Consider the following 10041-nt stretch of genomic DNA (forward strand, 5'->3'; position numbering starts at 1 on the left):
GGGGGTTGGGGTACTTTTGGCAATAAGGAGGCGCTCTAATGGAGTCTTTCAGTTTGCTGTGGCTGGAAATGAAAGGAGGCTGAAGCCCAGCCAATTATTCTGCCTGAGAAGAAGAGACTGAAAGAGGAAGGAGAGAGGAGAAGTGGCGTGTGGCGCTGGATCGTTGACCTGTCACAGAGAGAGAGAGTGAGAGAGAAAGAGAGAGATAGATAGATAGATACATAGATAGATACATGAGATACATAGATGTATAGAGAGCCTCCCAGAACGAGGGGTTCATTCAGAATGGCCCACAGATATTGGCCTCACTCCCAGAAATTTCCCCCCGAGCAAAAGGTTAACTGTCAGTCCCCCGCTAGGTATAAATAGAAGTCTGCCCTCCAGAAAGGCGTGTTCAGAGAGGGGGTAGACAGAGGAGGGAGGAGAGGTGGGGGCAGTTCCTCATGATCCCAGTGACACAGGGGTGGGGGGTAGTTTCAGGGATTTTTCGGGGGAGCAGAAATGGGGAGAGGCGAGAGAGAGGGAAGTAGCAGCTGAATACATTATAATGGGTCTGGAGACTGACAGAGACCCGGACAAAAGAATGTCCCCTCCATTCAACTTGGCCGTGACAGCAGACACAACAAATGCCATCATCAGCACCGCAGAAAGCTGTGGAGCAATTGAGCTGCGGCAGCATTTGACACCCAGAAATAAATAATCAGAGTGCCATTGTTTTACCGAAGCTGCTGAGACGTATAATTAGGCTAGTGTCTAGTAATCAAAGGCAGAAGGAATGGCTGAAGCTCAGCTCCATTATGTATGTTGGTATCATGTTTATATCACTGGGAAGCTAGAGTGTTTCAATATTTCTGGTTTTACAGATGGTATCAATATGTCAGTACCGTACACAAAGCGCTTCTATTCATATATCATAAACTAGTTGTAAATCCCTTAATCCAGTCCCATATGCGAGTAATGACTATAGGCAGATATCCTTATCAGGTGTTTTTATTTTTCACCTAAATCCATGGTAGCAAAAATGATTGAACACCGCTGAAATATCAGACACACAGAAACTCTAAAACATTAAAACAAAAGGTCCTTCACATCCTCAAAAAAAATAAAGCTTCCTCTTCAGTTTAACACACCTGAATGTAAGCAAATCCAACCTGAAGTGATCTGCCGCGAAAAAAGGTTTTTGAAAAAATAAATCAGCTTTCCTTCGACGGTGCAACTAAATGAGATTTTTGTACAACAGTTTGACACAATACATTTATTTTTTATGTCGTCTCTCTGTTGAGTCATTGGTATAGACTCTGAAGGCATGTAATCTCTGACACACAAAACAAACATGTTATTGCTTTCTTTTGAAGTATCCACACTGCATATACTTACAAGTTATAATTTTGTTTTTAGCCATTGTCAGAAATAATAATAATAAATAAGGAAGAATAATCGGCTCATGTATACTCTGATTGCACTTAATCCTCTAGACCCCCCAAACGCTAACTAACATACTGTAGGTCTAGTATGATAATAATACCTGTCTGTTTACATAGGAAAGCCATTATACGTGAGCAATAATGTCATTATGTTTATACAAATGATCAAACTAAACTGTTATAGTGACAAAAGCACTACATTCTATAATACAAAGGCAATCACAGATTGCAAATCTTAAGTAATAATGTCCTGCCCTCTCCTTCACCCGGTGTATGTTCCCAACCTATTACCGCTAGTTTGACTTTGGAGTGGGAAGTGTGTATGATCACAAAGACATTTAACACCTGGTAACAAATTCAAAACCTCACTGTAAAGTGTTTTTTTTTAACTGAGTTAACAGTGGCTGACAGATGCTGGCAAAAGTATTTGTAGTATACTCCTGGTACATTCTTCCAAAAAACACGGTCCGCCGTGGTGGCTTTCCTCACTCTGCTGATAAAAACAAAACAAAATGCACATGGCTTTGTTTTTCAATCCAGACTAATGCTTTGACTAATGCTTCCTTCTCCCTACTTAACAATACTCTTTTCTGTTTGTCTAAAACGTGTTAGCGGAAAACATCTCTATGGTAAATATGTACCAATACAATTCCCCCTGCTGCCGGCTTTAGCTACACACCGTACAGATATGAGTGGCAATAATCTTCTCATCTCACTCTGAGCCAGAAAGTAACTTTCCAACGTTTCCTTTCAAAATGGGAAGCAACATTCATTATCAACCCTACAGTACATTTGGTTTGGGGTCATTCAAAAAAAACAAACATGCAAAATAAATACTTAATTTGGTTTGAGTGGGAACATACATCTCCCCTGGGCTCCTGTGACGCAACTGAGGCCACTGAATGCATTTCTTTGCATTGAGTGAAGACATTTCCTTTTTTGCTCATTCATACAACATTTCCCTTTTATGATCATTATATATTTAGGCTAAAAACAAAACAGTCTTCTCCGCTAAGACCAGAATGCATCCACACTAAAGCACACATGCACGCCTCCACTCCATAAACTGCAGAAAGACACGCACTTCCAGCGAGAAAATCAAACCGGTCAACCGTTCACTTCAAAAAACAAACAAAAAAAGGCAAACACTGTCCTCCTGTCTGGTGTGAAGGAAGCCTTAATGCTAATTGAGTAGAACAGAGGTGGGAGGGAGAGGCTGTTTGGCCACAAGGAGGTACAGAGGACATGGCACGTTAGATGAGGGGCTTTTCTGACCCGCACTTTGTTATAAGAACAAAGGATGAAGTCAAAACAATGAGTCTTTTTCTCCTGTTATTCTTCTCGTTTTTCATATAACTTGTCCATCTTTACATTGGCTGTCCTTCGCCTGCTTTTCTGTGTTTTCACAGTTCAGTCCATGTGGGGTTTCTCGATGCCACCCTGAAGGGAGACAGAGAAGGTGTCCAGGGTTAGTCACATATTAATCAATTTAAAGTAATGCAGCAATTAGAAATGCATTTTAGAATATCTAGAGTTGCCATGCAGTAAATAAAGTGGTTCAAGTTGAGCTTCTGGGTTGTTGCTAAAGCCTTTTTTTTTTTGTAAGAACTAAAGTAGATTAATGATCCTCATGATGAGAGAAGTTATCAAACTATTGTTATGTTGTGATGACAGGGAAACGGCCTCAGGTGACTATTTTAGGACATGATTCACATAGTTTCCTGTAAACTCAAAACTGCTTCTTGAGCCAAACTTTAAGGACAATTTCCAGATTTGTTTAAGCAATCAGTAGTTTTTAAGTAAATATGTGTTGCTGTTTTATGAACAAATCAGGATTATTATGGGTGTCAAGGTTATGTGTAAAAAAAGGAATATGTTTCTTTCAGTTCCCCTTATTCAGAAGAGTTTTTTCCTTTTTTGTAAAAAAAAGGAAGAGAGTACTGCTGGTTCTACATGGGAAAATTGCATTCTGCTTTTGTTCATTCCTCATTTTACACATCACAACACATTCTAAAGATATTCAAATATAAAAGGTATCGGCAGTTCGTGAACTGAACTTCACTATAACTAGCTTTAACACAAAAGAAAGAAAGAAAGAAAGAAAAAAAACCTCCAAAAATATCTTAGTTTCTTTAAGGAAATGAATTCATGTTTCCTCTGATCCTTCTCATCAGTGACCCACTGGAGCGAAAGAGGGAAAAACAAAACCACGAGCGCCAACTTGGGCCAACATTCCTCAGGCCTCATCACAAACAAAAACAACCAGTAGCAAAATGGCCCTCTGGTCAGCCGAGTCCTGACTGGCTCTGTGTCTCGCCACAACTGTGAAAAACAACAGCCCTTAATCTGCTTTCATGCTTTGGCTTGAGTCAAACTGAGGGAGTGACAGGACTCTTACTTTACAGACAGAATGAGGTGAGGCTTCTGGGCACAGGCTAAATGAAGACATCAAAGCTGCCTTGATGGGATAATTATGAGGGAAGAGGGGCGTCCAATGGACTTTAAACCATTTTGACGATTTTATCGCCTGTTGTGGTTCAGCTTAATAATTGCCAATGAAGCAAGTATGGTGCAGAGGAGTCTTTTGAAGTCTGTTCCACAGTTTAGACAGAGAGCAGAGGAGTTCAAGTTCAACAGATACCGATTTCTGAAGGCTGATGCTGATAAATGAGAAGGGGTATTTTCGTGCAAATATGACAGACCGAACCTTTTAAAAACATCACACAGAATCACTGGTGTTTACCCCTGAATAAGAATCAATGCAAATTGGGAAATCCTCTGGATCAAGAGTGGCATTCCACTAATAACTACAGTATTAAAACGGATTGGGCGCTGTTTGAAATAATAGTTGACCCAATGGTTAAAACTGAAGCACATTCTAAGAAATAATAAATGTAGTGAAATATCAAATACATATGAATGCAAATATTATTTCTCTTAACACTGTATCTAAGACCAATGTTTGGCGATCAAAGTTTTTTTAAGAGAAGGGCAAAAACAACTAACAAATAGTAAGATCAACGCTAAAATTTAGAGGCCCAAGCTTGATTGCTGTCGCTAAAACATTTGGATTGTGCTGCATGATTTGGATACATTTTTCAACTTTGTTGCCATTTTTGGAACTTAAGAAAAACAGCTTCTGGTCCTGTTGTTCTTGAGAGAGCTAACACATAGCAGGGCTCATTGTATGAAGCCAGGTGTCTTGAAGAGAACTATTGATTAGAGCCAGACTGATGCTGAATTTTCAAGGCCAATATCTATATTAATATTTGAGAGGTTACAACGACATATATGCAGATGTTTGTTCTCTCACAGAAACATTTTTTCACAAGGAACTCCTAGAGTCGGTTGTTAAAGAACTGTGACCAAGATATTTACTGCACGGCACATTTGACAGATGAACAATAAACTTAAACTTGAATATCTTTGACGCTTAAAAGATTACATGTTCTAAAATAGTTGCCGACTTTACCATGGCAAGTTGGCGTCCAATGTTTCCCACGGTAACACCGCCTGAGAAGAATATGCATGGGAGCCAGGAGCGTACATATAAGAAGTCTGGAGACGTATACCTGAAAGAGAGATAAAATTAAGATGATTAAATAATTCTTAATGGTGTTGAACAGGTTTAGTGATGCTCTTCTATAGCTAAGCCCGACCTCTGGCCTCTTTGGAGGGTGTCAAAATAACCCCCCATTCCCCTCCAAACTAAGCTAAACGCCAATGACCTGTGTGTGGTGAAAACAAACAATCTGCCCTCATTTTTCCTCTGTGTCTACCTCTTATAGTCAGCAGGAGCTGTAGCTGTCATTTGATCCTCTTATCGTGATCATCAGTCTCTTTTTATTGCACAGTAGAGTTGGACGGTATCCAAATTTTGATACCGTCAAAACCTCCTCCCTATTTTACCGCGGTATACGGCTTGTGTTTACACCGTTCAGAAACTGAATCCTAAACATTTATACTGAAACAACTCTCCCTTTCCTAGAGACCAGGTAACTCGGTTTGCCGCTCTCTCTCTCTCTCTCAAGCATTTTTAAGCATTAAATAAATTGTTTCATATTTAATCCTTGTCTCCTATACAAGTGCATTGCATTTTTTTTAATGCCGGTATTGAAACTGATACCACTGCTATTTTTAAGACCCCGCGGTATACCGTGTTACTGCCCAACCCTATTTCTCAGCATTGTATTTTTGATGATATGCCACCACAGCCTGTTAGACGGCCTGTTAATTAGACTCCCAGAGACAAGGGGACTTCCCAAAATATAACTTGGTGCTTCAAGCGTTATCTGTCACATGTTTTTTGAGGTAAATCATACAGGTGGGTGTACTTTCCGATACTTGATCTACTTCCCTAGAAGTTTACTCTCACAGCTATTTAATTAACTCTTAAACCAGCATAGTTTTTGTTGTGAGTGTAACATGAAACCAGAAAGTAGACATGACAAAGCACTAGTGATTAATCGTCATAGACAGCATCAGTTTTGTTTCCCCTAAAGGGAAAGCCTTGACAACATTTGTTCCACTTGTATAATGAAAGTTATGGCTAACTTACTGGTAGACGCCGTTGTAGACCAGCAGCTGCGTGAACACAGTAGCTAGGACGGCAGTGGTGATGCCCAAACCAAAGCCACTCCTAGATCTGTCAAACGTCCACCACAGACCCAAGGACAAGGCTGCCAGCGTAAGGGAGAGCTGCACGTTGTTGGCAAAGTCTAGTTTCTGTGATACAGGCCAATTAAGGACAAAACCAAACAGTATGACGCTAGCATGGGATTAGTTCTTACTCAAATATTTGTACAACCTGCTGGGGCAAATCTCTTCTTAAGGGTGAAGCAAGACATCCTGTTGCTTTTTTTAAGATACCATCCAAATTATAGATAGAACCCTACATGTTCCACATAATAAAATAAACTGAAAAAAATCTATGTTAAAGAATCTACAACGCACGACCTTGAAAGGATACAACACTGGCATGGTTGATGCCAACGAACACGGCGATGCACCTCATGACGCTGGCCCACTCCCTCTTGAACTTGTGCGGCTCTCCCAAATGGCTGTCGAGGCAGGGATACAGCAGGCCGACAACAGCTGTACAGACGGAAACAAACAGACCCAAATTACAAAGGATAAGCAGACATTTTGGGAAACTCGTGTCATGGAGCTGCTGTGTGGGATTGTTTCATTTGCTGAACATGCACTTCCATAATTAGTCTCTTTCAGACAACTGTATGGACTACACTTTAAAGAGTATAGATTTGTATTTCTTGAACTTTTTCTTTTATGCTGTTTGACTATTTTTGATGTAATTCCTGGTTGTATGTTATGTCGAGCTCCTGTCACCCTAATCTATATTGTCAATTAAGTAATAAAAAAGCCATGTAGGTAATGTCTTCAAATCAGTTACTTTGTGGGACCAGGACTCCAAAACCCAAAGATAATCAGTTTACCATCACATAAAACAAACACAGTTTAAGTGTTCTAACAATTTAAAAACAAGAACCAGGTATTGATTTGCATTGTTTTCTTTTAAAATGATTCATTATTGAAAAAGTCAGCTTTTACTGTAAAGGAGGCCTATTGATCAGCCTACTGAAAGCAAATAGTTTACACAATGAAGACCTTAAACAAGTTCCTACATGACACGAGACACATTCATTTGGCAGAGACTAATGTCAACTGACTGTAAAAACATGAAGCTACTTTCATGTTCTTTCTGCCCCGCAGCACATGGGAGGAGGAGCCAACAATAGTCATATGTTTTTTTTCTTCTTTCCTCCAGTTCCTGCTTAAAGTACCTCCCCCTCAGCTCACCCGTTATGACACAGGCCAATGAGCGTGCAGCTCACCTCGTATCCGGCTGTTGTGGCCAATCACAGTTCGAGAATCGCTACCATCTGTACCAAGTCGATTTTTTTTTATAACTGACTGCCAGACAAAACCACGTAGACTAGTAGATCATTAGAGAGGAATGTCTGTATAATACCCATCAATAACAAAGCCGAATGGTGATTCATTACCACATGGTCATACAGTAACTGCAAGCAGTGGCAATAATAGAAAAGTATCATTTTATGTCTTAAATGACACTATTTTACAGCGTGTGGTTGTGCCATTTAAATTACCCTCACATTTGCTAGGCCTACCTGATTTCCAGACGTTTAGCACCCATAGGCCTACATGACTTATTAAGTAAATTGTTAAGGCTTTATTCTTCCTTATCATGTTCTTTTTAAATGAAAAAAAGCCACTTCACTGTGTCCCCTACCCTCTTTGCATGCCAATGTTCTAAACTTAGCAGCTAACTGATAACCTAAGACTAACGGTTCCACAACCAGTAACAACATGTTGTTGTTGTCCAACCAGCGTGTTGTCTACTCACCGGCCCCTGTGCCGCAGCAAGGAGGGATCCACCAGGCAGACGAAAACAAAGTTGCCATCACCTCCTCGGGGAACAGGGTGACATGTCTTTGTATCTGCAGCAGGTTGAGCACCAGGGCGAGGAAAGCTCCGACGGAGAAGAGGACGAGACCCCGGCGGATCAGGTTGGCCGTCCGGACGTCGTGCAGAGAGCCGTAGGCATTGCTGAGCACCGAGGTGATGATGGACATCATTTCTTCAGCTTTGTATGCTAACCAGTTGGCTCCAGACGAGTGCTTAGTTTCAATTCTCGATGCACAGGAGCAGCTCCAGCAGTGGTCCTCTAGTCTGGGCATTTGGCACTTTTAGCCTGGAGGAGAATTTGATACATGTTTGTGACAACATTTCTACATTTAGTTCAAGTAGAGAGATACGTTGTAGTAAGGTGAAAGATAAATTAGCAACGCTTTTGCAGATTCCACAAACAACTGAATAAGTTACTGAGAAAAGGCTGGTCCTTACCTTGATTTCAGGACGTCTTCAGGGTCTGGTCCAAAGAGAAACCTCCACTCCTGTTCGTTACAACAACAACAACTGGTGAAATCACGTTTTTGTTCGCATCATCATCAGCAGACACACACACACACAGAGAAAAACACAGTGCTGCTCAATTCCACTGCATAGGGCTCATACCAGGGACAAGAGCTTCCTCTGCAGAAAACAATCACAGCTGTGTCGGGTGAGAGTCGGCAGCCAATCAGAGCGCGGCGGCTGATATGACGTGGCGCCACCACACCGCCCCCTCGTCCGGGACAGACGTACGAACCAGAGAGGCTGCTGGAGAGCTGAAGCGAAAGTGGAAACAGAGAACTGAATAGGAGCCAAACACCTCTTACTTTAAACAGCATTTGGAGAGCTGTACTGAAATGCAGGGATGGTCTATTACAAGATAAAAGTGGGATATTATAAGAACAAACAAAATACAAAAAGTAGCCAAATAAATAATGATTTTCTCAGTAGCTTACCAAAATCAGATGCACTGGAGATCCACAATGGACTATTGTGAGAGTATTAATTATTAATTATAAAAATAAGTAAATTTGTGTACCAGGGTAAAAGCAGAAGATGCTGACACTTTCACAGATATTGTCCAAAAACTAACTAATCCAGCAGGCGGCACCTCTACAAGCTAGTTCCAGTCTCCTGCATGGGGACATTTATATAGGCAGCTTTTGGTAAATGGGATTAGTGGGACAACCTTTTTTTCTGTTGTTTACAATGCTGTTGAACTTTGGGTCAAGTTAGAGGAGGTGTGGCTAATTGCATGTCAATCAGTGATCATGTGAATGGAAAAGGTTCTGTCAAGGGCTGGCAACAACATGGAAACATGTTTTGCAAGAACTGGTGTGACCCAACCAAGTGTATATGGGGCAGCGCGATAACAAACCTCCACCCATTGCATACGTGCAGCAAAAAGCATACATCGATAATTGTTCTGTTTTGCCCTGTGCCTGAGGACATGCACACAAAGGGAAAACAATGTGGGAAATTTTTTTCAAGACACTGCATCTTTAATCTAGTGAGATTAATGGAAAATTACAGTTATTTCAATGTAACTGTCAAAAAGTCCCAGACTAAATCATATTTACTTAACAGCTGCTGGCACTTTTTACAAAATAATGCCATGGATGAATCATTCTTCTTCATGCAAATTGGCTTGCAAAATTAAGCGATGCTTCATATGACCTACAGCGAATTTACTAAACAAAAACGGAAAGCATATCAATCAGATATCTTTAAATTATGTTTAATTAAAAATCTTTTTTGGTGTAATTATGCCGCTGATGTCTCAGGGTGGTGTATTCATTGTTTTGGCAATTATGTGGTGCTATAATGCAGAACCAAAAATGATTTCTGCACCAAATAAGGGGACTGGTTGCTAATTGTTACCCGTTTTTCAGCTTTAAAGCCTTAACCCAACTGCCGAATTTATCTCTTCTTTTTATGGCTGAGTTGATGTTGCCATGTGGAGGAAAAGGACGCCCCAATTACTTGGAATATTAAAAGACCAACATCTTATAACTATTACTATGAAAACAGACATGGAAACATTGCAAGCACATCAGACTGTTAAACTCTAGGAATGGTAATGTCAGTCTCCTGGTACATTTTGGTCAAGACTGAAATATCTCAAGAACTTTCCATGGATGGCCATGACATTTTTCATGGACCTTTCATGTTTCCCGGATGATGT

The 10041-nt window shown here is 40.6% G+C and overlaps 1 protein-coding gene across 1 annotated transcript; it reads right to left on the bottom strand.

Moving 5' to 3' along the window:
• Window positions 1-974: 974 nt before the first annotated feature.
• insig1 (insulin induced gene 1) lies at window positions 975-9015 on the bottom strand. The gene is made up of 7 exons (XM_032504209.1): window positions 8896-9015; window positions 8310-8632; window positions 7810-8157; window positions 6394-6518; window positions 5983-6149; window positions 4897-4996; window positions 975-2864 (listed from the first exon to the last, which is right to left on the bottom strand). Exons 3-7 carry the CDS (start codon window positions 8141-8143, stop codon window positions 2835-2837), a joined length of 756 nt encoding a protein of 251 aa, XP_032360100.1. The 5' UTR covers window positions 8144-8157; window positions 8310-8632; window positions 8896-9015; the 3' UTR covers window positions 975-2834.
• Window positions 9016-10041: the final 1026 nt, after the last annotated feature.

This window comes from Etheostoma spectabile, chromosome 22 (assembly GCF_008692095.1).
Source record: "Etheostoma spectabile isolate EspeVRDwgs_2016 chromosome 22, UIUC_Espe_1.0, whole genome shotgun sequence".
Taxonomy (NCBI): Eukaryota; Metazoa; Chordata; class Actinopteri; order Perciformes; family Percidae; genus Etheostoma; species Etheostoma spectabile.

Coding starts and splice junctions, on each gene's coding strand:
- insig1 (XM_032504209.1), bottom strand. CDS start 8,143: ATGCCCAGACTAGAGGACCACTGCTGGAGCTGCTCCTGTGCATCGAGA. Junction 6,519..7,809: donor TTGCTGCGGCACAGGGGCCG/GTGAGTAGACAA, acceptor CCGTCTGTACAG/CTGTTGTCGGCCTGCTGTAT. Junction 2,865..4,896: donor TTGGACGCCAACTTGCCATG/GTAAAGTCGGCA, acceptor GTCTCCCTTCAG/GGTGGCATCGAGAAACCCCA.